At 48.3% G+C, this 27,653-nt stretch overlaps 1 protein-coding gene across 2 annotated transcripts in view; it reads left to right on the top strand.

Annotated features, from left to right (window-relative positions):
* Tom1 (target of myb1 membrane trafficking protein) overlaps positions 1 to 23,082 on the top strand; it is a 34,320-nt gene extending 11,238 nt beyond the window's left edge. The window contains exons 2-15 of one of the 2 annotated variants that reach the window (XM_051205922.1): positions 1,844 to 1,928; positions 5,468 to 5,546; positions 6,093 to 6,242; positions 6,506 to 6,640; positions 6,733 to 6,879; positions 9,490 to 9,606; positions 12,298 to 12,431; positions 13,395 to 13,428; positions 13,752 to 13,845; positions 15,490 to 15,610; positions 17,769 to 17,844; positions 20,805 to 20,864; positions 22,562 to 22,601; positions 22,694 to 23,082. In XM_051205922.1, coding sequence (XP_051061879.1) covers positions 1,844 to 1,928; positions 5,468 to 5,546; positions 6,093 to 6,242; positions 6,506 to 6,640; positions 6,733 to 6,879; positions 9,490 to 9,606; positions 12,298 to 12,431; positions 13,395 to 13,428; positions 13,752 to 13,845; positions 15,490 to 15,610; positions 17,769 to 17,844; positions 20,805 to 20,864; positions 22,562 to 22,601; positions 22,694 to 22,848 — 1,427 coding nt within the window. In that variant the 3' untranslated portion in view covers positions 22,849 to 23,082. The remainder of the gene's footprint in view (positions 1 to 1,843; positions 1,929 to 5,467; positions 5,547 to 6,092; positions 6,243 to 6,505; positions 6,641 to 6,732; positions 6,880 to 9,489; positions 9,607 to 12,297; positions 12,432 to 13,394; positions 13,429 to 13,751; positions 13,846 to 15,489; positions 15,611 to 17,768; positions 17,845 to 20,804; positions 20,865 to 22,561; positions 22,602 to 22,693) is intronic. The other variant, XM_051205923.1, reaches the window with a different exon arrangement.
* The last annotated feature ends 4,571 nt before the right edge of the window (positions 23,083 to 27,653 follow it).

Raw genomic sequence — 27,653 nt, 5'->3', positions numbered from 1 at the left:
GGTTTGTAGTCAAGAGTAGGGAACCCTGGAAGGATGTGAGGCACAGGAAAGACACGGTCATTTTCACGGGACATGTAGACATGGGGAGGGAAAGAGAAGAGAATGGGCACAATGCAGGCTTGAGAGGTGGAATTGGCAGGGTGCTGTGACTATTAGACATAGAACTGAGGTCAAGGCAATACCTGTTCCTTTTGAAAGAGGAACACGCTTTTATGTTTAAGCAGCCCCTGCCCCCAGGTACTCTGTAGCAAATCATAACCTGCTCAAGAGGACACTTGGCCTCAAGATGAGAAGTGAGCACAGAAGCCACACTCAGTAGGTATTTGTGGAAAGAATGGCCTTGTCTTCCAGCCTTCTAAAGGAATATTTTCCTGAACTCTTCCCCTGGCCAGAAACCAGAGACAAAGCAACTGCCCTTCTATCTCAACTTCCTGTCATGTTTGGGCCACACATCTGTCTGTCTGCAGGAACCATGAGTAAAATTGAAAGCTGCCTGCCCAGCCCAGCAGGAGCATTGCTACAGATTGGAAAAGGCAGAGCCCCCACTCAATCATGTGGAGATCACCCTCATCTTCTCCTTGTCCTGTTGAGAGTGGTGTTGGGGCCTGTTCTGGATACCATGGGGCGAGAACTGTACCTTTCTGTCAAACAGGCATCTTGATGCCTGGAATGGGCCTGGCTTACAAATAACTATGCAATGTTAAGCTGTCAGCACCACCCAACAATAAAGACTGTCTTCCTTGTGAGACAAGTGACACTACCTGCCAAACTGGCTGATCAGCAACGGGTATGTGAGTATACCACATTTACAGCCAGCATCTGAAAGCCAGAGCAGACAGCATGACAACTAAGGAGGAGGGGAATTTGGGCAGACACCAAGGATTCTCACCTTCTGAATATTGAGTATTAGCCTGTCCCACAGCTTACACATGGTAAAAACACATCTGCTATGCCAGTCTGGGCATGACAGGAGGTGAAACAAAGTGTGAGTATTGTGTATGAATAATAGACCTGGTAGTGTGTGTGCGTGGAGGGTTGGTGAAGGTCCTCACATTGTCTGGATTCATCATTCACTTAACACCCATTGATGCTCTTTGAGATGGGGTCTTTTATTATGTAGCCTAGTTTGGCTTTGGACTTGCTGTGAACACTCACTCTTCTTGCCTCTGCCTCCCAAGTCCTGGGATTGTACATGCATGCCACCAAGCTCACCTACCCATTTACAAGCCTTGAGAACTTGGTACCTGGTTCCTGGCTCAGAGATCCCACCTTAAGGATCAGCCTAGTATGAAAATACTATGAGAGGTGGAAGTGGTTACACAGCATTATGACTGTACCAGCTGATTACACAACTGAAGGTGTTATTTTATGTGATATGACTTTTGTGTTAATTTAAATGAAAGAATTGCAGTGGTAGAACAGTTGCCTGTCATGCATGATACCCCAGCCAGCATTCACTGTACAGCCATTCTGAGAAAGTGCCATATGAACATTGGCTACACAAATAAATTACCTACATAAATAAATAAGAGGAGCATATTACCTACACAAATAAAATCTCTGCTTGCCCTTTTACAAATAAGCCCTCTGAGGCCAGGCCTGCCTCAGTTTTTGGCCCCTGCTATCCACTTGTGACTCTGAGCCATAGTTTCCTTATTTATGAACAAGCAAAGATATTTCTGGCCTCCCATGGCTGGTACAATCCAGTTGGGGCAGCATGTCCCTGGGTGACCAGAAAACACTTATGATCTTCGGCCTTGTCTATTCCCTTCTGTACTCTTTGAGTCTGCCCATTTAAGAGTCCCCATTCCTTTGTGACTCACAGTTTCTTCTTTCTTCACAGAGAAAGCTACAGATGGCTCCTTACAGAGCGAGGACTGGGCCCTCAACATGGAGATCTGTGACATCATCAATGAGACTGAGGAAGGGTAAGGTCCCTGCGGAGGAGGAATGTGGGAGGTGGTACAGGCTGTGACACCTAACTGTAACAGTACACACCAGCACTGATTCATACCTGTGTCCCACCAGATATTTCTCCCTAGCCCCCCACTGTTGTAGTTGCAAAGATTAACCCTGCAGTACACTGACCCCATCCTAGACAATAGCATGACATTATAAACATCTTTGGGCCATGGTCTAGTCCAGTGCCTTTATCAGGTGGAATATAAACTCAGAAATGTTCAAAGACACAGTGTAAGCCAAGTGGTGGGGACCCACAATTTTAATCCCACTACTCAGGAGGCAGAGGCAAGCAGATCTCTGAGTCCAAGGCCAGTTTTGTCTATAGAATGAGTCCCAGGACAGCGAGGCTACACAGAGAAACCCTGTCTCATAACAAAAAAATAAAGACATGGTATATGGTCAGTTGGCCCTTAGGTGCATCACAAAGCCAGCTGGAAATTCACAGTTCCTTTCTGCATGCTGAGAACTGGAATCCTAGGATAGCCAGATTTTCTCTTCCCTAAGACTAGAAACCAGCAGGGCTGCCCAAGAGTGCGCAGAGGGTGGTCAGTGAAGCAGAGCAGAGCTGTGGAGCAGTGCTGTCTATGGGCAGATAGCTAAGGGGACATGATGTTTGCTTAGAATGCTGAGCTCAGGCAGCATTCTGTAGGAGAGGTGTTGGAGTCCTGTCTCCCTCTGCCTAATGCATGCAAGCCAACTGTGTGATGGGACCATGGACAAGTTACATTACCTCTCCAGGACTTTTCCCTCAAAGGCAGACTCTGTTAAATCCTGCCAAAAGTCTAGTATAAGTCCTTGAGTGGACCACAAAGTAGGATGAGGTAGAATGTGAGTAGCCATGGCAGGCAGGGAGTGCAGCCAGATGAGGCCTCTGCTATGGTAAATCAGAACATTTTCCCAGTCAGGTGCACACTGACACGAAGCAACAGGAGGCAGGGAGTACAGTGGGAACTGCAGGGAGACCTCAGTTGTACTGTGTGGCTCACTCGCAGATCTGCATCTAGACTCATAATAAGGGTGGGGTGCAAGTGGGTAGATGTCAAGACCAAAGGGAAGAGAAGAGGAGGCAGACATGCCTACTGAGCCTCTGGAAAGCCCTGGCAGCTTTATGGTGGTGTGCTGTGAGTCACTACAGTATCTTTACAGACAGTGTTCCCATCTCTGTGGGAAACTTGGGAAGCACTGTATTCAGAGCTTATTGACTATGCCAAAGGTTATTTGAGCACTTTAAATATGCACAGGGCATCGAGGAGCCAGCAGTAGGCAATGACAGGCATGACTCTTGACCTCACCAATCTTATCTAAACTTTTGCATCTTTGGTGGAATCATACCATTGCCATGCATTTTTTTTTTTTCTGTCATTGTTCATACATGGTCCACTGCCAGTGTTGTCTCCTTTTCTCCAGGATACTCCATCAGTAAGAATAAGTATCTTAGCCTGGCAGTGGTGGTGCACACCTTTAATCCCAGCATTTGAGAGGCCGAGGCAGGCAGATCTCTGGGTCCGAGACCAGCCTGGTCTACAAGAACTAGTTCCAGGACAGCCTCCAAAACCACAGAGAAACCTTGTCTCGAAAAACCAAAAAAGTAAAAAAAAAAAAAAAAAAAAAAAAAAAAAAAAGAATAAGTACCTTTTTGAAGAACTGAAGTGGTCCACAGGTTAGCAACTGTGTCAGTTTTTCATAACTATAACAATGTCCTTGAGATGATTTGTTTATAAAGAGAAAAATTTTATCTCAATTTTGTTTTGTTTTGGATTGATTTTTGTTTGTTTGTTTTTTGAGACAGGGTCTCACTGGCCTCAAATTCACTATGGAGCTGAAGCAGAAGTTTTTATTTTGCCTCACAGCCTTGATGTTGCACATCATTAGTGTGCGATGAGCTGTATACAACCACACACCTTATAGCCAGGGAACAAAACAAGAGAGACAGGGACCAGGGTTCCATGGTGCTTTTAAAGTCATATCTGTGATGACAAAAAGATCACCCAGCAGGTTCTACCACATCACCACTCCCACTCCCATTTATCTACCACACTTACACTTGGGATGGAACCCAGGTCTTTGCACATGCTAGACAAGCACTGCCACTGAGCTATTCCCCCAGCCTGGGCCCATCTGCAAAGTGTCTGTAGTGTCTCAACAGCAGCACCGTGAGCATGAAAGCTTTTTAAAACACGTGGGCCACTGGGGGACACAGGATCCAAACAGTATAGCAGTGCTGACACCAAGGACTGAAGCCGGCTGCCCCTCAAACTGGCCAGGGAAAGGCAGGGAACTGTCCGAAGTTCTGAGTATGGGTTCTCACCCGTCTGCACAGGCTCCTGTACCTGCCCTGTAGCGCTGACCACAGCGCAGCTTTGCCTCCATGTGAGATGCATCCTGGAGGCCTCTGCCTTCACTTCTGCTGAGGTCAGCACTGACAGACAGGCAGAGTCAGAATACCCTTCAAAGCCCCTCTGCCTGGGCACCTGCAGTGGGCCAGCTCTGCTGAAAGACAGTGTTTAAAGTATACTGTCCACCTGCTCCCTAGGAGTTGTCTTATCTGCCTGGATAGGTTAGTGTCCCATGACAGGTCACACTGGAGGGGAAAGCCCTTGGAAGCTTCATGGATCACTAGGCCGTCCCTTGGGTTTGGAACATGGGCAGGCTCCAACAAAGGCCTCAGAGCAGAGCAGCTCTGGCGATGTTAGAAGCAGAGTAGTCAGCAGGTGGGACAGGGAGGACAGGAACCCACACACACAAGGCTCTCTGTGGCTACCTGCAGTATGTAGGTACATCAGGCTCCTGAAGCTCCACTTCCTCTATACTGTCTCCTCTCTGTCCTTCCAAAGCAGATTCTCCCCACCAAACCCTGGCCTAAGCTCTCCCTGTACCTTAACTCACTCTCTCTGGCTGTCCTCTCACTTGTCCTCCCCATCCTTTAGGGTTGCCTACCTCCTTGAGAGCCTTTTGGACCCACCCCATTCTTCCTCAAGACTGCTTCTTCCTTCAATTGTCCCTGAATCCTTGGAAGTAGTGTATGGACATGCATGTATACAAATACATACATGAACACACAGGTGCTTGGTTAGACTTGACTGGAAGATGGGTAGTGGAACTGTCTAAGGTGTGGTGTTAGAACATTCTACCTGTGGTCATTTGTTCTTAGCATCAATACCCAGAAGGCCCTGGGAGCTCTGGGGTACATGAGAAATAGCAAGTTGTGGGACTTCCTCACTTGTTGAATTCTGATACTCTCAGCTAGCATTCTGTATCTTGACAAGTACTCACACCTTGTCCAACATGAGTCTGTGATGATAGGCCCAGGATCTACCTACTGTAACCAAAACCTGAGTACACAGTTCAGGAACAGGGAAGAAGGAAGATCCTACCCAGCCTTCCAGCTTTGCAGAGCCTCTGAGCTTAGGCCCTTAGCCTATTGTGCTGGGGAAGAGGGATCTATGCCTAAGCCCATCTTTTTTTTTTTTTTTTTTTTTTTTTTTTTTTTTGTCATTTTTGCCAGTCCCAAAGATGCCTTCCGAGCAGTAAAGAAGCGAATCGTAGGAAATAAGAATTTCCATGAGGTCATGCTGGCCCTCACGGTGAGTCTGGACCATGGTCTGCTGACAGCTGCCTCTCCCTAGTTAGCCCCAGTGGGACTCCCATCCATGCTTGGGTTTCTCATTTGTGGACAAGGAAGAAATGTGCCATGGGGAAACTGTTTTCCCATCCATACTGCTGGTGGATGACAAAGCAAGGGGACTGGAAAGAAGTCCCTAGCCTTAGCATTGGGAATAGACACACTGGGGACATGTCCCTCTAAAACTCCTCCCTGAGAAGTGAACATAAAACAAATGTTATAGCATTAGGAAGTTGAGAACCACTGCTCTAGACTATGTGATCTAGAAAGTAGGGTTATGATACAGCAGGCCCTAGTCTAGTAGGAAGGGAGTCCTATCTGTCTCATCATTCTGTATGCCCCAGTCCCTTAGGAGGCAAGCCCCCAAATCTAGCACTGCTCCCATCCCCATGTCTTAGGAGAGCCCTTCTAGAAGCCTCCTCTCCTCTGCTCAGCTTCCCTCTGTTAGAAGGGGAGCCTCATGGAGTAGTAGCCCATTTCCCCTCCTCTTGGGCACCTTGACCTACAGGTCTTGGAAACGTGTGTTAAGAACTGTGGGCACCGCTTCCATGTACTGGTGGCTACCCAGGACTTCGTCGAGAGTGTGTTGGTGAGGACCATCTTGCCGAAGAACAATCCACCTACTATCGTGCATGACAAGGTGTTGAACCTCATCCAGGTGCGTACTTTGACAGGGCGGGGTGGCTTAGTGACCTCAAGGGGTCTGGAAGGCTGGGACTGTTCTCTGTATGCTAGCAGCCTGCTTATATGTGTATCAGAACTTATCACTGTCTATTGAGCTTGGTGCACAGTGTTAGAGGACTGGGCAGAAGGAAGAAGAAGAGGGGAAGCACTTTTGTCCTCTAGGTGCCAAGGCAGGGCAGGCTCATAGAAAGGAAGGTGAGCAGTGGTCACCGGCCATGTCCCCTTGTCCCCTCTCAGTCCTGGGCTGACGCGTTCCGCAGCTCGCCTGATTTGACAGGTGTTGTTGCTGTCTACGAGGACCTGCGAAGGAAGGGCCTGGAGTTCCCCATGACTGACCTGGACATGCTATCACCCATCCACACACCCCAGAGGGTGAGGAGAACTTGGAGGGGGCCAGGCATTATCCTGAGGGGCCCATAGTGCCTTTCCAGAAGGTCTCACTTACCCTGTCTCTTGCCCCCTAGACTGTGTTCAGCTCAGAGACAGCATCTGGACAGAACTCTGTGGGCTCTGACACCAGTCAGCAAGGAGACCTGAGCCAGCATGCCACCCCTCTGCCCACTCCAGCTGTCCTTCCAGGTGACTCACCCATCACACCAACTCCTGAGCAGGTAAACAGACAAACCTGTGGCAGAGCCAGAAAGGTGTCAGACATGGACCCTAGCTCTGGAAATTCCTTTGTCTTTCCAGCAGCCCACAGATGTGTGCTATTACTTCACATTCAGGGCAAGGTTCAGATAGCAAAGTCCATTCACTCAGAAGCATACAGCTCATCAGAATCAGCTGGGGTTCAGCTCCCAGTCTGTCTGAGTCCTCGACTGCTGTTATTTTCCAAACTCTTCTTCCATAGCAGCACCAAGGAGAGGCAAGGGCCACTAGGCAGGCCACCCCTTCCACTCGACCACTCCATTTTATTTTTGTGGTAATAGGTGAGATAGAATTTCATCTGAATTGAAATTCTAATAGAGGACAACCTTAAAGGATAGGATCTATATGCTTGCTGGGGTTGTTGGCACACCTTCAATCCCAGCACTTGGGAGGTAGAGGTATGTAAACAGAGGTGTAGTTTTTCTTTTGTCCTGATTGCCTGGTCCAAAATAGTCTCAATATTTATTATGAAATGCTTGACCGAATAACTTGGGCTTATTACTAATTAGCTCTTACATTTAAATTAACCCATTTCTAGTAATCTGTGTATTGCCACATGCCTCGTGGCTTTAACTCTGCTCTAGCATCTCTCCAGACTCTGCCCTTTCTTCCTGTATCTTCATTTGGTGTTCCCGCCTAGCCTTATTCTGCCTGGCTATAGGCCAATTCAGCTTTATTATTAACCAATGAGAGGAATACATATTTACACAGCGTACAGAAAGACTATCCCACAGCAGAGGTAGGTGGATCTGTGTGAGTTCAGAGCTTCATAGCAAAACCCTGTCTCAAAAGAGGGTGGGAGAAGGAGAGAGAGAGAACTACACAAAAAGAGAAAATGCATATGTATTACACTGAGGTTTCCCACATACCTCATGAAGAAGCTTGGAGGCCTAGCATGAGATTCTGGGGACATCTCCCTAGCCTGTGGCTATTTCTAGAGGGTTACCTGCCCCAGACCAGGTAGCTGTGATCTAGATCATCGGTCACTTGGGATGTGGTACTGGGCTGCACTTGAGGTCTTCACAGACCTTAGACCATCATCAATAAAGTGCACTTCACTTAGCTGCTAGTGTGCTGGAGGTAAAGGGTCACAAACATTATGCAGATAACAGAAGCTTCATTCCAAAGAACTGCCTCCTGACCATGTGTACAGCCCCACAAAGAGAAGCTCCCATGCTATCTTGTTATGAAACCTTGTACCACAGCAGACATGACTAGAGAAGGCTGGCATGCTAAACCAGTAATTAAAGCCTACAAAACTGTAAAATTACCCTGATATCCAAAACTATTATCTACCTTGCTTCTGGTTTTAACTAGTTTTTCTAATGTCTGTGTGTTAAGAATGATTGATTACTTAGGGCTGGAAGATTCTTGCTAAACAAAACTGAGTATTTTCATTTGAGTTCATAACCCCTTTTGCCTCTTGGGGCATGTTAAGCTGTTGCAGTGTGGTGATGTAACTCCTAGGCTCCTTTGTAGTTAGATCCCTTTGGGTTTGGATGTGGCAAGTTGGTGAAGAGCAGCTTGTCCACTCATACCAAGAGGGTTATTAAATGAGTCATTCTGCCTGACACTGTGGGGTGTGCTGTTGGTCAACTTCAGTGGACAGGTACTTGCCTGTGTGTGCCTGTTTCTTCATCCTCAAGATCCTTGAAGGTGACTGTACCTACTTGTGATAATATGTGTTCAGTACTTAGCACTTATTAACTAGTAAGTAAATGGTAGCTTCTTTCATAATCATGAAATTGTCACTCAGTCACACAATTTAGAATATACTAGTAGTTCCCAAAATGTAGTCTCCTAGCCGCTAGACTGATGAGCCATCCCATTATAAGGGAGTTTTTGATCCAGATGCATTTGGGGGAGCCTTCATATGATTCTCGACATTCAAAATAGACATGGTGTCCATGAGCATATAAAGTCCCTTGGGGTTCACAAAAGACACTACACAGTGACCTTCACAACCTAATCTGTTTGAGGACACTGACCACATTCATTGTTACATATTCCTCAGGCCTGGGACCTTGGTTCCCTTTGACCACTGGTACAAGTACTAGGTCTGAGTTTCATGTTCAATGAGACCTGGAATTTATTTTTGGGTGAGCCTGAGCCCAAAAATGGACTGAGACAAGACAGAATCCTAGTTCTCTTAAGGGAGTGAAAGACTTAGAGCCCACTCTGTCATCTCAGACATAAGGGGCCTATTATCTTCCTACTCCCTTGGGAGAACTGCCATTCCCTAAGGCCTCATTAATTACCATCTTGTCCCAAGAGATGCTAGTGTTCTTCCAACCACATTCACTGGCTTCTTTCCCTTGACTGTCATACTTCCTTCAGCCTTCCTCCTGCACCTGGCTCCTGGATTGGAGATGGCAGCGGTTGGTAGCAACTCTATGAGGGGGCTGTGTGGTGGGTTGCACCCTCTGCAGGCTCTTGAGTACAGACCATCCCCAGAAGTCAGGAGAGAAGTTGTGCAGAGAAAGTGTTGGTGACGCAGTTCTTGGGCCACATATCTGTGGGAGTAGCATGGGCTCTAGACTCTGGCTTCTCTCCCCTTACTATGTGCATTTCAGATTGGAAAGCTGCACAGTGAGCTGGAGATGGTGAGTGGCAATGTGCGAGTGATGTCAGAGATGCTGACAGAGCTGGTGCCCACCCAGATAGAGCCTGCAGACCTGGAACTACTACAGGTGAGCAAACAGCCTGCCTACAGGTTCAGCCCCTACCCAGCTGACCCCAGCATCCACACCTGTTCTTCCCTGCCCACACTGCAGTCTTTTGTTTTTGCTGGAAGCTCTGAGGCAATAAAAATTTTATAAAGAGGAACCTTGGATTTGCATCAGATTGCAATTCAGATCTTAATTCTTCTGCTTTCCAGCCCGAACAAAGTAGCCCCTCATTTTCTCCATCTATGTGACTGTTTTGATACAAGTGGGACATGAGAATTAAATGAGGTAGTACATGTGAAACATCTAGTCCTGTACCCAGTACTGATAGCATGACCAGCACCAGGAAAGTCTGGAAGGACTGATTTCTACCTTTTACAGTATTTGAGGGAGTAAGTAGGAGAGAGCAATGTGGGCTCTGAGAAGAGTGAGTGTCTGGTCTTGGGGAGCTGAGGCAGGTGGGAGATGCTGGATTTTGCTCCTGTGTGTCATATAATATTCACCTAATCCTGTCCTCATAGGGGGTGGGGTACTAGAGTGAAGGGGGCCAGGCAGCCTTCCTGTGGAGGGACATTCAAGGAGGCAATAAGAAAGTTAGGAACCACCAAAGCTTAGGAGTCTTCAGAATGCATGGAGGGACAGGATGTTTTATGTACAGAGTACTCAGGGTGCTGTTCATGCATGACTCTCCTACCAGCCCTCAGAGAGCAGTTTGAGGTCAGAACTTTATGCCCCTGTGACTGCTCAGAGGTCCAGATACTTGTTGGGGGAGAGGCAGGCTAAGGTAGGAGTATCTTAGCTGAGTGGACTCTTGAGTGTGAGAACTAGATGAAGAAAGGGAGTCGACTAAGGATTGTTAATTGTTTCATTTGTCCCAAGCCAAGTCCATGTAGATATGAGTCTGGGTTACTCCGAAGGTTGGAGCCAGCTGGCAAGGTGACACAGAGGCAGTACCCACAAGATGCGCACTCTGCATGTGTCAAGCTCAATGTAGGTACTTGATATACATTCACTCATAGCTCTGACCATACCCATTTTCCAGATCAGGTAAAGGGAGGTCATGTAACATGCCTAGGGTCATGTGGCTGGTAGGTAGCAAAACTGAGATTTATGACTTGGAGCAATAGCTTCATGCTGTTCAGAGAGGCCCATTAGGAAGCAGAACCTAATCCTCAGGTGTGTGTCATCATGGGAGGAAAAGAAGGGGGGCCTAGGGATATTTAAAGTCACCCTGAGCAGATGAAACTCTAGGAGGCCTGTTCTGGAGTGGGTGAAGAACAAGGTCCGAAGGAAACCAAAGATTGTTGCAGAGCCTTATCTTTGATCCCCACAAGAGTAAGTATACTGGCATGTGGCCATGGTCCATGGCCAGGTGTGACAGGTAAGAAGTGACCAGTCTTACCAGTTGCCTATAGAGCAAAGGAGGCTTTATTTATTTTTTTTATAAAATTATTTACTTATTTTATTACATATACAGTGTTCTGTCTGCATGTATCCCAGAATTCCAAAAGAAGACACCAGATCTCATGATAGATGGTTGTGAACCACCATGTGGTTTCTGGGATTTGAACTCAGGGCCTCTGAAAGAGCAGTCGGTGCTCTTAACCTCTGAGCCATCTCTCCAGCCCTGTTTTATTTATTTTTGAGTCAAGGTCTCATGCAGCTAAGTCTTGAGCATCTCCATCCCCCTTCCTCAACCTCTGACTGCTAGGGTTACAGGTTCATAGCACCACATCCAGCCTCTTAGTATTTTTCTTTTTCCAAAACAAGTTTAACTGTGATTAAAAGCCAGTCAGTAACATGATGACTAAATACAGTGTAGGATCCAGAAACAAAAAAACAAAAAGATATTAGCAGAAAGTGATAAAACATGAACACATAGTTTAACCAATGTTGATGTCTTAGTTTAGATAAATGTCAAACTGGGTGAAGGCTCATAGGAACTCTGTGCTATCATTGCAGTTCTTCAATAAATTTGAAAAAATATCCCAAAATAGATTTATCCAAAGGAAAATAAAAGTCAGCCAATGAAAATAGGCAAAAACTCAAAATCAGGATATATGGGGGTAACAGTCAGAAAAGTTACAGCTTGTTCCCATTCTCTGGCCTGTCACTGTCACCCTTCCACCCTCCTTTGTTTTTCCCCTTAGCAAGCATGTGTGCATGATGTCTGTAAGAGTGAGGACATAGAATACATGTATATGGAAGTCAGAGAGCAGCCTGAAAGAGCTGGGCCCTTCCTTCCACTGTCTGAGGCAGTCTCTCTTGTTGTGCCACTTCACACATATGCCAGACTCGTTGATCCAGAGTCTGAGATTTTTTTAAGGAAACAAATATGGTGGCAGAAACCTGACTCTTCAGTCTGCACACAGTCCCATTAAGCCAGCAGAATCATTAACATGGTGAGTTCCTGTGATTTGCATGTTAGTGTGAAGCCTGGCAGTCCCAGCTACTCCAGAAGCTGTGGACCACTTGAGGCCAGGAGCTCCAGACCAGCAAGCAGCCTAGGCAACATGGTAAGGCCCCATCTCATAATTAAAGAACGTAATTACACCTGAGAAGTGATCGTGAAAACAGGTTTTCAAGACCCCAAAAGCTGTTCTGTGGTGCCTTGAAGATCCTTCCTCCAGGACAAGCCCGGACTGAAGTAGCATCCATGAGGGATATATAGCCTTGTCCTACCATGTGGCCTGAATGTCCCACTTCTTCTGGCAGGAACTCAACCGCACCTGCCGTGCCATGCAGCAGCGGGTCCTGGAGCTCATCCCACGCATTTCCAATGAGCAACTGACTGAGGAGCTGCTCATGGTCAATGACAACCTCAACAATGTGTTTCTGCGCCATGAACGGTAGTCCCACCCCACCCTGGGCCCTGGCCTTGGCTTCTCCACATATGTTTTCCCTGTGCCTTCTTCAGGCACCAGCAGGCTACCAGGGGCATATGCCTCTAGCTCCATGCCCATCACTGAGATACTTTGGGTAGTAAGGAGGGGTAAAAGCAGACATCAAAGCCCTCTTCTCACCTGAGAACAAGGTTTATTATCTACCTATCTCCGATTTTGGTGGGCCTCTTTCTCCACTTGCTATGTGGTTTGCAATCAGTTGAGAGGGGCTGGGCACCCTGAGGGCAACAACTGGCCACCTTCTCATTAACCTAGTAGTATGCAGGATCTCCTCCTTGCTGTCTTGAGGTACATTGTGTGGTAGACCCCTCAATACCCTAGCATCAGGCTCCTAATTCAAAAGTTTGTTCCAGTGCCAGCCACTGCTACTCAGTTTCTCAACTAAGTCATCACCTCAGCTTGCAGGCAGGTACCCAGAGACATTAGGATCAGAAGATGAATTCAGAAGTGATGTCCTTTACACCAGGCCACAGCTCCAACAGGATGCACACTAAGGTCTTCTTCATCCACCTCCTCAGCCCCTTGGTGATCAGGGTTAGAGACAAGTGGCCACCTTGGAGAGCTACCCACACATCCCTAAGTGTAGAGCAGGTAACTAAGACAGTTTGACAAAGCAGCACTCACCTCTACTTGCTGAATGTCCCTTTCTTTTCTCTGTGTTCTTGTCACTTGTTTCTTGATGACTATTACAGGGTGGCCCTATAACTGATAGTATAACTTCCAACCCTTGTGCAAGTGAAAAAGGAGCTCTACTAGTGGTGATGTGGGAACAGCAAGTATACACTGGATATGTTAGGGAGGACCAGTATATCATTACCCTGGTAGTGACCTGTGATTTCAAAAACTCCTGGGGATCGTCTGGGGACTGTGTCAATTTGACCTTTTGACTGGGTCTTTTCTGTTTTGTAGGTTTGAACGGTTCCGAACAGGCCAGACTGGCAAGGTAAGAGACATCTCTTCTGGGACCGGGTCGTGCTATATTGATAGGAAGTGAGAAGGAACTTCTCACCCTCTCCCTGAAGCCCTGTACAGGGTATTGGTGCTTTTTAGGCTCATGGGGAAGTTTCTGCTGACTTCTTATATATATATACCACTGCCCCTTTAAGGGAAATAAGCCTTTGCCACCACCAGCTGGTACCTTGGGGCCTTCCCAGCCTCCTGGGGCACAGCCGAGTAGGAGCCCCTGTGGAGGGGAAGAAGATCCCCAGCTCCCATCAGAGGTGTCAAGGCCTGGAGGCAGACCACAGGCATTTCTGTTCATCTCAGGTCTCCAGTGAAGCTGAGCCAGCTGCTGACTTGATTGATATGGGTCCTGACTCCGCAGCTACCAACAACCTCTCATCCCAACTGGCAGGAATGAGTAAGTGTGCTGAGGGGGGTGGGGGGTGGCTCCAGCCAAGAGTATGTTACAATGTATATGTAGCTCAAAGTTCTGGGGGCACCTTTCTGCACTCCCCAACTGCGGTACATTGGTTGAGGTCTCACTTTGCTGTAATCCAAAGCCAAATCTTGCTGCAGGGTTGGGTACTTTAGTCAGAACTTGTGAGAATGCCCTGGGAGCACCAAGGCTTGGTCCCTTGAATCTAATAAACCCCTCTGTGCCCTGACCATCCCTCTGCACTGATATCCTCCCCAAACCCCCACATCAACAACCTGACAGTGTTCAGTCTGTTGTTCCACCTCAGTAATCAGTTCCTACATGAAGAAGGAATAGGCCCTTCTTCAAGGTTGGGCAAGTAGAACCAGAGACTTTCAAAAACAAACTCCCCATAGGGCTGAGCCAGAGGCACTGTGTTTTGGTGACACTTGGGGGTCAAGAACCCAGTATCTTGCACATGCTAGACAAGTGTTGTGCCTCTGAGCTATGCTCCCAGCTCCCTTAATGGTTTCTTTTGTTTTGAAAGGAATGACTAGTTTAGGTGTTATTTGATTTTGGTAGCTTTTGATCTGTTTGTTTGTTTTTCAAGACAGGGTTTCTCTGTGTATCTTTGCCTGTCCTGGAACTCTCTGTAGACCAGGCTGGCTTCGAACTCAAAGAGATCCGCCTGCCTCTGCCTCCCCATTGCTGGGACCAAAGGTGTGTGCCACCACCTGGCTTAATCCAGGTTGTTGGTAAATGCTTAGTAACCTGTCTATGTTTGTTTGCCTTGACTTTCTCCATCCTCCTGCCTCAGTCCTCTGAATGCTGAGATTATAGGTCAGTGAACCTGGCTGTACCCTTGATAAATGTGAGCAGTTACCACCCTGATCTTTTTGTTGTTGGGTTTTGTTTTGTTTTGTTTTTGTTTGTTTTGTTTTCTCTTTTCCTTTTCCTTTGGTGTTTTGTGCAGTGCAGTGCAATGCTTGGGATTACGTCTAAGGCCTCAAGTATGCTAAGCAAGCCCTCTATCATGGAACTGTATCCCAATTCTTTAATTTTGAGACGGGCCTCACAAAGGTCCCCAAACTGTCCTTGGGCATGCTTTGTAACCTAGGCTAGCCGTGGTCTCCCCTAGGACTGGGGATTGACTGTAATGTTATTGATTGCCTGCTCCATGCCAAGCTCCAAGAATTCATTCAGCTCCAACTTTGAGTAACTGACACTACACTTGTGAAAAGTCAGATGTCATCACTGTCCTGCTGTCAAACCTCTTCCGGTAGCACAGTAGTGATCTCTAACCATACAGTTATTTCATTGCTACTTCATGACTGTAATTGTGTTACTGTTGTGAATCATAATATAAATATCTGATATGTGACCCCTGTGAAAGTGTCATTCAACCCCCAAAGGGGTTGCAGCCCACACACTAAGAAATGCTACCTCTAGCAGATATTACAGGCAGTATTGTTCCTGTTCTCTGATCTTCACCACAGCCAGGAGAAAGTGATTGTGCAACTACCTTAGAGATGATTACACCCAACTCATACCACCTAACACCTAGTGCTCTCCCAGCAGACAGCCCTAGACCCAGACAGGACATGGAAGAGCAGGTAGATATCTCACCTGCTCTTTCTGTCTCTGCAGACCTTGGCTCCAGCAGTGTGAGAGCTGGCCTACAGTCTCTGGAGACCTCAGGTCACCTGGAAGATGACTTTGACATGTTTGCTCTGACTCGGGGCAGCTCACTGGCTGACCAACGAAAAAGGTAAGTTTCTTGTTCCATCCTGCTCTCCATCAGTGAGAGCATCACTCAAGATCCCTGAATCTAGGAATCTTGGAAGTGGACAGACAAGAAAAAAGACACACAGTCCCTAAGTTCAGTCCAGCTGGAGAGCACCATAGTCCACATACAGGAAGGGATGCCCGCATCTGACCAGAACCAGAACCAAGGCTAGCCATAAGCCACAGGACAAGTGGCTAGCATTTGACAGCATCAAGTTCAGAGTATTCAGCCTCTTGTCCAAAACATTGTGTCTGGCTAGCCACTGTCTTATGTAATATGCAGCCAGTCCTAAACCCCTAGGGGTAAAGAAGCCCCCTAATAAAGCCTTAGGGACTTCCAAGTCTTGACCTGTTGTCCCAGAGCAACCCTCATCCCCAGAGGAGACTCTGGCTCCATTGGAGTATGTTATGCCTTTGTTTATGATCCCCTTAGCTGAGCTGTGGGCAGCTATGCTTCTTACAAGCAAGGAAAGTTCTAGATTAAAGAAGCCTCCTAACTGCTCCCACATGACTCCTTAGTGTCTATTCTCTTTGGGAACTTTGTCATTAAACAGCAGACAGTGGCCAGAGAGGATTCCCTGTGCTCACTGCAGATCCAGGTACAATATGACAGTCTGTAACCAGCAGGTCCATACTGAGCTGTGAACTAGGTTTGCCTTTACCCTAAACAGTACTCACAAAGCCAGGGCCTCTAACTATCAGCTTACAATTGCCATGGAGTTAAGGGTGCTGCTGAGGCTGCTATGCAGATGAAAGCTAATGAGTCTAGTGGGACCTGCACCTGGGAGTGTAGCCTGTCCACATGGGCCCCAGCGTACAAAACAGTTGGGGACACTGGAGACTGCCTAGTGTTGAACTGGTCTGCCAGCATGGCTGGGATGCACTGTTGTACCATCATCCCTCCACAGGGAAGGCATACATACATCCTGCCCTTCAGGGCAGCAGTCTTCATGTAGTGGTATGCATGGCCATTGTTGTGCATAGCATAGCAGTGCTTGGCTGGCAGGGCAGGTAGTTCTTCAGAGGGCTCAAGCCAGACAGGGGTTCAGGGAGCAGTTCAGGTCCTAGGAACAGCATGTGCAAAGGCTTGGAAGCAAAGTGAAAGATCTGGCCCTTCGCTGGGCATACATGTGAGAAAGGGAGCAGATCCTGATACACAACATTCTTCCTCTGTTGGCAACAGGGACAGGGGAAGCATTTCCTAGCAGATTTGCATCTCTGATGCTCTCTTTGGCTGGCATAGCCATTCTGTGCCCTCTTTTAGGCCTTTGTTTTCCCTGCACCTCTCACTATGCTTGGTCCCCACCCACAGAGACAAGACTGGACCCTACTATGTGGTCCTTGTGCCTTTGTTCTTTTGCCTAGCTCGCTCACCCTTGTGCTCTGATAGAACCCTCCATCTGGTCACCTGGATGACCTTTTCTGCACAGATAGTTTCCTTACCCTCCCAGCCTTCCCCCCACTCCAGGATGGCCTCTTACTCCCCTGAGGCCATATTTCATTCATACCACATACTTCTTCCCTCTCCTCATCTTCCAGCAGCCAAGTGCTAGCCCCACCCCTCCCACTCCTAGCCTTCCACCTGCCTGGGTGATTGGCCTTTCTTTGGGGACATGTAGAAGAGCTGTAACCAGTTCATCTGAGAAGTAGGGAGCCTTTCTGATGGCAAACCAACGTTAGATGGGCCCTCAGCAGCTTGCACTCTCATTTTGGCAGTAGAAGGGACTCCTCCATTCAAATGCACAATTGATGAAATTCAGATGGGAACTGCTAACAAATTCTCCATGGTCATGAGTCCACAATCTATTTCCTAGTCTCTCAACTTAGCCCAGTATGGTCACAGCCATATGTGATCTTGTTTCTGATCTTTGGTCACATGCCATCCCTAGATTCTCATGCTTGGTTGATGCATGTCATTATGGGGCACGTATCTGAGCATAATCCCCACCAGCAGAAAATGGAGCTCCTTTTTTCCTGTCCCAGGCTTGAAGAGGAGCCTCAGGTCAGGCCATCCTGTGACTTGAGCAACTCCTGCTCAGGCCAGCCCAACTCTGGCTCACCCACTCCTCTCAATCCTCACATTGTTTATGAGACCTGATGTGGTCAGGCAGCATCTGATGCCATGCTTCTCTGTATTTCAGGGTCAAATATGAAGCTCCCCAAACCACAGATGGCCTGGCTGGGGCCCTGGATGCCCGGCAGCAGAACACTGGAGCGGTAAGCATAGATCCCGTTCTACCTGGAGCTCCCAAAAAGCAGAGACTATGAGCCCACTGTGAGCTCAAAATGGGCTGGGCACAGCCCCTTCCCATTTGGCTCTCAGTTGGTCCTTTGTGGCCAATGTGATTATTCCCACTTGAGAGCCAAGAAGGCACTCACTCACCAATGATTCCAACCCAATCCTGCCTCAGGAACTGGGGTCCTATGTTTATGTCCTACTTTTTCCCCTGCCAGCCTTGGGTCATCAGGCAAAGTAACCCTAGCCCTGTTTCATCTCTTTCCCTGAACTTTTAACAGCAGTAATAGTTCAGAGCAGTCAGTGAGAGAACAGCACTCTCACTAGCAGGAGTGTGAGCAAAGGGGAATAAAATGGAAACCCTGGAGCAATGGTCAGAGTTCCCAGGCACTTGTTTTTTTATTTGTTTGTCTTCTGAGACAGGGTTTCTCTGAGTAGCTGTGGCTAGCCTCAAACTCACAGAGATACATCCACCAGCCTCTTCCTCCCAGAGTGCTGGGATTAAAGGTGTGTACTACCACTGCCCAGGCTCCCAGGAACTCTTTTTAAGTCCAATTAATCTTTTGATTGTGTGTTAAGTGTTAGCCACATGCCCACTTGAGCATTTTGTGGTCACCTTCCCGGGTGACAAGATCTCTGAGTGGTTAGGACCGTGAACATTGTCGTAGGTGAGGTAAAAGCCATTTGAAGGCCTTGGGCACAAGAGACCTCACTCAACTTCCAGAAGGAAGCCAGAGTTTCATTGGGAGGTCTTGCTCAAATCTGGTGATTCCCAGAAACTCTCCATCTGCACTCCTGTGCTTTCTAGCTCTTTGCTTGGGGTCAGTTTCAAGTCAGAGCAGAACAGGCACAAAACGCTGGAGCAGACAGGATTGATGGAGTCCAAGGTTCTCTTAGGCAGAGCACACCTGCCCTGGGCCTTGGTACCTATGCATGCTTTTGAGCTGTCACTTTTTGAGCCTCTGCTCTGTGTTTGGCCCTATGCTAAGCCCTCGTGTTTTTCTTGTGGGAGTCACCACATAGTCTACTCCCAAAGATGGGGCCCCCCACAGCACCTTGCTGTAGCCCACAGTGGGAAACACATGCACAGCTCCATTCACTGACAAGTGTGACCATGCGGTCACTCCCTTTCCCCTTTGCTTGGGCAGTCATCTGTTGGATACAATTTTTGAAGACCAAGCCAGCACCCACTCCCATGGGCTTATGTCTGACTAGAGGCAAGGTTACATAATTCACTGACCACTTGGATGAGACTGCAAGATCAAAGTTCAAAATGGAGCTGGTGGGCAGTGCCTTTGTCCATGACTCAACAGAACTCACAACTTGTGTGTGTACATTGTTGCACCAAGGGCCAGATTTTCTTCCTTCACTCCCTAGGGTCCAGCAGTGGGCCTGCCCTACACTGATCTGTGTAGAATGTATAGGGAGGTCAATGAATTTTGGATTGGAGCCCCTCCACCACCCACCCGCTCTGGAACCTAAAAAGTTCTTCTTTGCTGTTGGTAACTATGAAGCCAGTGGATAAAGTAGCCTTTCTGAAACTTGGGTGCCCCTCAGAAGCCTTTGGCAGTCACCAGTCTGGCTGACAGGTGATGCTGTTGTTCAGCTTAAAGTGTGAAGGCCACCCTTTGGGGTTCCATGGGAATGCCGAGGACTTGCTTGTTTTTAATTTGCTCTTCACATTACTCCAGCCTAGCAGCTCTGGGCTCCTCTCATCATGGTTATCCTGTAGTGAGGCACCCTGGGTGGCTCCCTTCATCCCCTTGGCTCTGCTGTCATTCCTGAGTATGCACATACTTACACACAGTCACATATGTGCACGTGAACATCTAAGTGGAAGAAGCTACCACCCACCACTGGCCCTGAACTCAGCCCTCCTGCCTACCACCCTGATGCGGCTCTTTGCCTGAGATGAGAGATGGTAGTGGTCAGGCAAAGCATATGAGCAGGGACCAGGCCACGGAATTGGTACTGTGGAACATGACCCAAGGCATCCCCAAGAGAGGAGGCTCAGATTCAACCACTCCTTCCTCCAGCAGTCAATAGGCAGCAGTTAGCTGGGCAGGCCTGGCCTGCCAGAGCACCTCCCCCTGGAAAGCTGTCTCTGCCTCTTCCCTGTACTAGGTGATAAGCTTGGGCCCTAAACTGGTTTGGTCAGAAACTTTAGCGCTCCTCTGTCCAACAGCTGCCAAACAGGAACTTAAGAGTTCCCAGGCTTCTTTCCTCTGTACAGGCTATCTACTGGCTTTACCTCCTGAGAACACACTGGATGGCAGTCATGTTGTCAGGTGAAGAAGACAAGTACAAGGACATTTTGTAGGATGCCAGGAGTCACTCCAAGAGCCATAGCAGATCATGTCTGTGCTCATGACCTCCAACCAGATTGACACTGTGGAAACTGTTAACAGAGGAAGACCCTAGCCCCTGTTCCTTTTAGGAGCCATCTTGTAAGAGCCCATGTGTTTGGACCCAGAGCCAAATGTCCCCATCTAGAAAGTGTCCCAGTCTGGGATTTTTTGAACACTTAGCACCTCCTTTCTCTTGGAGCCTACTGTTTGTACTTGTGCCATTAACTGAAAGTGCCAAGGTGCCAAGAGACATGGATTCCTGGCATTGCCCTAAGAACATGTGACCAGGGTTGTCCCTGTCCAGGATCAGATGTGCATTCTCTGCATTGGGGAATATCTCCTGTTTGCCCCTCGCTACTCTAGCTGTTGGGAGCACAGTCCCTGTATTCTTCTGGGTCTGTATCCCTTTATCCACAGCCTGGCTCACCCACAGCCTAGCACCACTATACAAATGGTCCTGAGAAGCTAGACCAGGTAATCTCAGGATGTGTACCTCAGCAGGAGGCAGAGGGGTGGGTGAGTGAATTTCAAGGATTTCCTTCTTGACACCTAGACCACTGCCCCTACCTACCTCACTACTACCTTCCTTCCAGATCCCCGCCACCCAGGCCCGCATCATGGAGGACATTGAGCAGTGGCTGTCTACAGATGTGGTAAGTTGGGGCTCACTCCATGCCTACAAGCAGGGATCCATTTGTCATGTGGGGTGGGGTGGGGGGGCTGGTAAATGACTGGTGAAGAGAGATAAATATAAATGTCTTCATCTGGTCACCCACCCTCCTCCCTGTCCCAGATCACACTTCTAATGTGAAGTCCCTGTATGTGTCAGCTATCATTTGGGAGATGGTATTAATTATAAATCAAGAAAGTCTATAAACTGTATTCCCACAATAGACCCTGGAGACCTGAAGCTTCTCAAAGGGAGGCATCATCATCACCCTATTTCCTATGAAAAGGCTGATAACTGCAAGGGACCCACCTCCTAGCCCCCACTTTCTAAAGGGGCATGAAGTTCTGAGCCTGGCATCAGGGCTTCTCCTCTACCTTGTGCCACCACCTCTGTGGGCATTAAAGACCCAGAGACATCTTGGGCACTTTCCTTACAAAGGCCACCACCCATGAGCAGCAAGACTTAGGTTCTACCCAAATCAGGCCAAGAACTAGGCAGGACTCAGGCTTACTAACAGAGGCAGAAACCTCATTTTCCATCCCCATGTCCCACATGTTTGGTTAGTTAATGGATTATAGCTTACCTCCAGCCAGACTTGAGCACAGCTTTAGTGCAAACAGGCTTCCATCCATGGAGCTAGGCAGTCCCTGGATCCTGGAGGAAAGGAATGTGCTGCTGGGTACCATACCTGGGCTTGATGTCTTGTGCTTAGCCTCCAACACCCACCAATTTAGCCTTGACTACAATTTCTTCTTTTTTCCTTCCTTCCTTCCTTCCTTCCTTCCTTCCTTCCTTCTTTCCTTCCTTCCTTCCTTCGTGTGTGTGTGTGTGTGTGTGTGTGTGTGTGTGTGTGTGTGTGTGTGTGTGTGTGTGTGTTTTGAGATAGGGTCTCTCTATCTTTCTATGTAGTACTGGCTGTCCTGGAACTTTCTCTGTAGACCAGGCTGGACTTGAACTCACAGAGATCCTCTTGCCTCTGCCTCCCAAGCACTGGGATTAAAAGTGTGCACCACCACACCCAGCCCCATCTTCCCTGTTTCTTGACATAAAAAGATTTAATTTTTTTAAGATTTATTTTTATATGTATGAATGTTTTACCTGCATGCATATATGTGCATCACATGCATACCTGGTACCTGAACAGATCCCTTGGAAATAGAGTTAAAATTGGTTGTGAACTGCCATAAGTGCTAGGAACAAAACCCAGGTCCTTTACAATAGCAAAAAGTTCTCTTAACCACTGAGCAATCTCGCCGGCCCTAAATTTATGTTTTAATTGTGGGTGTGTGTTCATGTGAGTACAGTGCCAACAGAAGCCAAAAGAGGGCATTGGCTCCCCTGAACTAGTGTTATAGGCTGTTATGAGTTGCCTGGTATATGCTAGGAACTGAACTCTGGTCCTCCGTGGGAACAGTATGAGCTCTTAACTGCTAAGGCATCTCTTCATCCCAGCCTCCCTGTTTCAAAGGAGAAACAAGTCATGTCTCAGAGAAATTGGAACAACATGGAGCCCTGTAGCTCAGGAAGGAGTGAACCAAGACCTATGTCCTAACTCCAGGGTCAACTTAAGCACAACATCAGTGCTGGTCCTGGTCCCACAGGCCTGCCCTTGCCCACTGTGTGGCAGGTTGTGTGTACTCCCAGCAGTACTAACCTCTGTCTTTCCCTCTGCATTCTCAGGGGAGCAGTGCTGAGGAGCCTTCTGGTGTCACCAGTGAAGGTAACAGATCATCCCACCTCCCTACAGCTCCCCTGAAAATAATAGCCTGTCCCTCCCCAGCTCTAGCCTACAAGCCTACTCTTTCCCACTAGAATTTGACAAATTCCTGGAAGAACGGGCCAAAGCTGCCGATCGACTGCCCAACCTGGCCAGCCCTTCAGCTGAGGGATCCCTGGGACCTTCTCCTGGCACAGCTCCTCGGAGGAAGACCCAGGAGAAAGATGATGATATGCTGTTTGCCTTATGAATGCAGGGTCTGGCACCCTGCAGCCAAGGGCCTGGCACTGTCATACCCACTGGGATCCCTCCCTCCCTTGGTGTTAAGGCTGCTTGGGGGTGTTTTGTTACCCCACTTCTCTTGGAGCCTGGGCGGCAAGTAGGATGAACTGGGGAAATGGGTCAGCCCTCCTTCTCCGTCCTGCTACCATTATGACTTTGCTGAGATCTTAGGCCCCAGACAAGCTGACCTGATGTGACCTGACTGACCTGGTGTAAGGCTGCTTCCATGAAATTCCCCTGGTTCCTTCCCAGGGAATCCCGCGGGAGCCCTCCACAATCCATACTTCTTGTCTAGGTGTTATGTCTAACAGACGTTACTGTAGCCTCCCCCATTCCTGCCCCTGCAGAGCAGGGCCTGAAAAAGGCTTCGGCTGGCTGTTGGGGTGGGCTATGGTGGCCCCTGCTGATCTGCTCACTGTCCAGGTACGAAGCTACACCCAGTGAGGCAAGACCTCACCAATCCAGGTTTCATGATGAGATCTTGGGGTTGTGCACCCAGAGCCCCCAGCCCCTCCACTGCCTTTCCCCCACCTTTGCTCTGTTCTTCCAGCAGGGCCCCACCCACCCGGGGCTCACCTGTTGGTTAGTCCTCAGGTATAGGGAGAGGTGCCTTTTGTGTCCCTAAATAAAAGTAGAAAGCCACCTGCCAGTGTGATGTGCTTCTGGCAGGAAGCAGTTTAACCATGTGGGGTGCAGGACCTACTTTGAGCTAGAGGCCGACTGAGAGGTAGGCATCTGTACATGTTGCATTGTCTGTAGACCACTCACAGCCCAGTAGGGTGGGGCACAACCATACTGACACCACACAAATTCGGCTTCCATCTCCTCTGCACAGGACAGCATCGGCTTCTTCAGGTCCCTTCACCCACTGCTACCCAGTGCTTCTGCCCATTCCACAACAGTAGCACATTGGTGCACAATGTTGGCATGTTGGGGCAGCAGGTCACAGGGAGAATGCTGGTGTCAGCCATGGCCCAGGTACTCTGCACTGTCTGCACTGGGCCATGATGTATATACATCAGGTATATAGGCATCCAGACATTTCCTGGTTCTACACTGCCCTCAAGAGGCCTTGTTCTGAGCTGTAGGTGCCTGCTGGCCCAGTCCTTAGCAGCAAGAGGGCAGAAGGCTAACAGTAATCAGCACACTGATTACTGCGCTCTTGAAATCTGGCCCAGCCCTCTAGGGACAGTTGGATAGTCTGCATTTGCCCTGGATGTTCTATTTAAGCAGGGCAAGGGCTGAGTACATGTCCAGGCCAAGCCTGTCTATCTGCCTATGACCTGGTCCCTCAGCATCCTTTACAGGTAGATAAGCAGGATCTTGTTTGACCAGTTAACAAGTCACAAGGGAGAGGGACCGCAGCCCACTCCTCTGCCTGCTTCCTTCGTTCTCTCCATATCTGAAGCCGCTTTGTAATGATCAAAGCCAAGGCTGCTGCTTTCCTGTATAAACTAGAAAGCTCAGGGAAGTTTCCACAGACCACTCCAGAAGCCGAGGGCCCTACCAATAGCTACAGCTACTATCTTGAGTATTATTACCAGGGTTCGATATTGTCTGAGTGCTAGTTGTAGGGCAGGCATGGTATTCAGTGCAGGAGATACATATGAGGATGTGTTGGATATTCCTGCCTGGGGACTTGTTGAAGGGAAGGGACGATAAAGATTAGATCTGTGATAAAGGGGCCATTACAGTAACTGGGAATTGGGGATCAATCAATCAATCCCCAGATTTCCACCAAGACAGAGCAAGGCTACAGGGTTCTGTGCCTGGAAACCATAGACAGCACTGGAGAGGGAATGCTGACAGGAAACTAGGCTTGCAGACCTCCGGTGGTCAATTGGCAGCAACATGGCTTGGAGCACTGTTGTTCTGGTTCTTCAGCACAGCCTGTAGCGTTGCTTCCCAGCTCCCCGTGTGTGTCCATTCAGGACAACTGCTGGAGACCTAGAGGGCAGGCCAGTCTCTCCTCCCCATCTTGGATGCCCCTTACAAGGATGGCCACATCTGACTTGATCCCTGCAATAGGAGTAAGTGGGGGCTGGCCACAGGGCCTAGTTCTACCTCTGCCACCAGGCCAGCATTTCGAGAAACCCCTGCACCCCTCCATGATAGCTGGAAGGCTGTCCTGCTTTTGACTTGTGTGGCCTGGCTTCAGTAAGTGTCCCATTGTGACCACAAGATGGCAGCAGTGATTCATGCACAGGCGCCCTCCTTCCTCATTTCCCTGCTTGAACCCCCACACACGTGTACATGTACACACAGGTACCTCCCAACCCCTGTGCTTGCTTCTCTGACTGTTGAAAAGGAGCTAGAATGTGAAGGATCTGAAGTCCCTCCTTCCAAACACAGCTAAGGATTTGATTCCTGGAAGCTTCATTCTCTGACACTAGCTAACTCTCAGGATATAAGCAAGGCACACCAGAGCCAGCAGCAGGCTGCGAGGCTGTAGCTTAAGTAGAACCCAACCTCCAATGCTCCTGGTAGCCTGGTGTACAGACTAGTGGTTCTTCATGTACAGTTGCGGTTGTTTCTATATGCAGGAAGTCAGGACACCATGGCACCAGGTACATAAAGCCCAGCACTGTCCTCAGAGCCCAGCAGCTCATGCTGTTCACTTCTCCAGTAACTGCACATACTGTTTTTCAGGGTTTTTGTTTATTTGATTGATTGATTGTTTGTTTGTTTTTTCAAGATAGGGTTTATCTGTGTAGCCCTAGCTAACCTGGAAGTCCCTCTATAGACAAGGCTGGCCTCAACTTCAGAGATCTACCTGTCCATGCCTCCAGAGTGCTGAGATTAAAGGTGTGTTGCTACCACTGCCTGGCTTATTTTTTTCTTTTCTTTTTTTTTTTTTTTTTTTTTTTTTTTTTTTTGCCTGACTTGGTTTTCTTACTTACTGACTGACTGACTGACTCTTACTACTTCTTGCTTAATCCCATCACCAACAATCTGTTGCTGTCTCTATCTGATGTTCCTCTGGACCCCATGGCTCTATCTAAACATCACTCCCTGCCCCCTCAACTCAAGCTCCTGAACTCTCTCTGGGCTACTGCAGTTCCCTCCCTACCAGTGGCAATCTCACAGCTCTGGGACAGGAAGGGAAGAAGAGGGCAGGCTTCACTATAGGCAGATAGATAGAGTGACATCCACAACCTACTGTCTGGGCAGTTGTGGGATTTGTCCCTGGAGGACGCCTCCCTACCTCTGTATCAGACAGCTCCATAGAAATTCTTGGCCCATGCACTTCCCTTCTGTGGTTCCCCAGCAAAGGGTCACAGCTGGCTGAACAGTGGACATTTGTTCTGCAAGACCAAGATCCAGGTGTGGAGGAGATGTTCTTGGTTTGAAGATTGCCATCTTCACCCTGATTTCCTCCTCTTATAAATACATAGTTACATTGGTTTATGCCTCCTGGTCTAATGACTGCACTGAACTTTAGTCACCTCTTTGAAGGTGCCATCTCCAAATACAGTCACACTTAGGACTTCAACATATGCACTTGGAAGGACATATCCTTCCCATAGCTATCTCACACAGATTTTTTTTTTCCCCTGTATAGAGCAGTGGCATTTAACACCTGCCTCCATCCCTGCCCTCATGGAGATTTACAACTGGTAGATCATATTTGGTCCAGCTCCAGAGCCATGGGAACCTACCAAGAAACAGCCACGAGGCCAGAGTAGAGCCAGAACAGGAGACAGGAAGGACTCAGGTTCGGTGAGCCTGACTGGGGTTTGTACCTGCTCCCTAGGATGCCCGTCCATTCAAAATCAGCACATACCAGTCAGCAAGCAAGCTTCACTGCCACCCAACTGAATCCCCATCCTCTGCCTCCCTTAGTTAGCCTATCTGAATTCTGCCCCTGCCAGAGGCCACCCTGCATTCCAATTCTCACAGATGCATGCTGCAAAGGACTAGTTTAATTCCCAGCACCCACATGGTAGCACATAACTCTCTCTAGCTCCAATTCCAGGGAATCTGGAGCTTTCTTTGGGTCTCTATGGGTACCAGACATGACACGTACCTAGTAGATAGGCATATATGCAAGCAAAAAGCACTCAGACACATATAAAAATAAATCCTGTTTTAAAAAAATTAACATACTAGAAAAAAAAAAAAAAAACCCAGGCGACAAAGACTGGAAACACTTCCCTACCCAGGCATCACACAATGAGCAGGGCATGCTTGGGCCAGTTTGCTGAAGAGAATTGGTCTTTTGGGATCATATACTTGTCCTTTCTCACTGGTCCTGCTGTCCTGGAACTCCTTGATCTGTAGACCAGGCAGGCCTCAAACTCCAAGATCCATCTGCCTCTGTCTGCCAAGTGCTGGGATTAAAGGTGTGTGCCACCATGCTCAGCTGTTGTCCTTTCTTAATAAATGCTCTCTATTTTTATTTCTAACTATGTGTCCCTGGTGCAGTGAGGAGCACAACAATCAGGAGTCAGGCAGCCTCTGAACTCAGATCTCTACCTGTAATGCTGTCTCAGCCTGGCTTAGGGAGAGACAGCTCCCACCCAGACTGAGTACCAAGTAGGCACTCCCAGGCTTTGTGGCTGGAGCCCTCCTGGGAGTCAACAAGGAGGCCCAGCTTCCCCGGGCTTAGTTTCCCCATTACTTAACTCATAGAAGTGTCACCCCACTCTGCTACTCTGCCCGCTCTGCCTTCAGACCTCACCAGCCCCTTCAGGAAAAATGAAACAAGTGGAAGATCACACCTATAATCTCCATGTTCAGAAGGATAAGGCAAGATGGTTGTTATGAGTTCAA

Source organism: Phodopus roborovskii, unplaced genomic scaffold, assembly GCF_943737965.1.
Source record: "Phodopus roborovskii unplaced genomic scaffold, PHOROB, whole genome shotgun sequence".
Classification (NCBI taxonomy): domain Eukaryota; kingdom Metazoa; phylum Chordata; class Mammalia; order Rodentia; family Cricetidae; genus Phodopus; species Phodopus roborovskii.
This window is presented reverse-complemented; position numbering and strand designations above follow the sequence as displayed.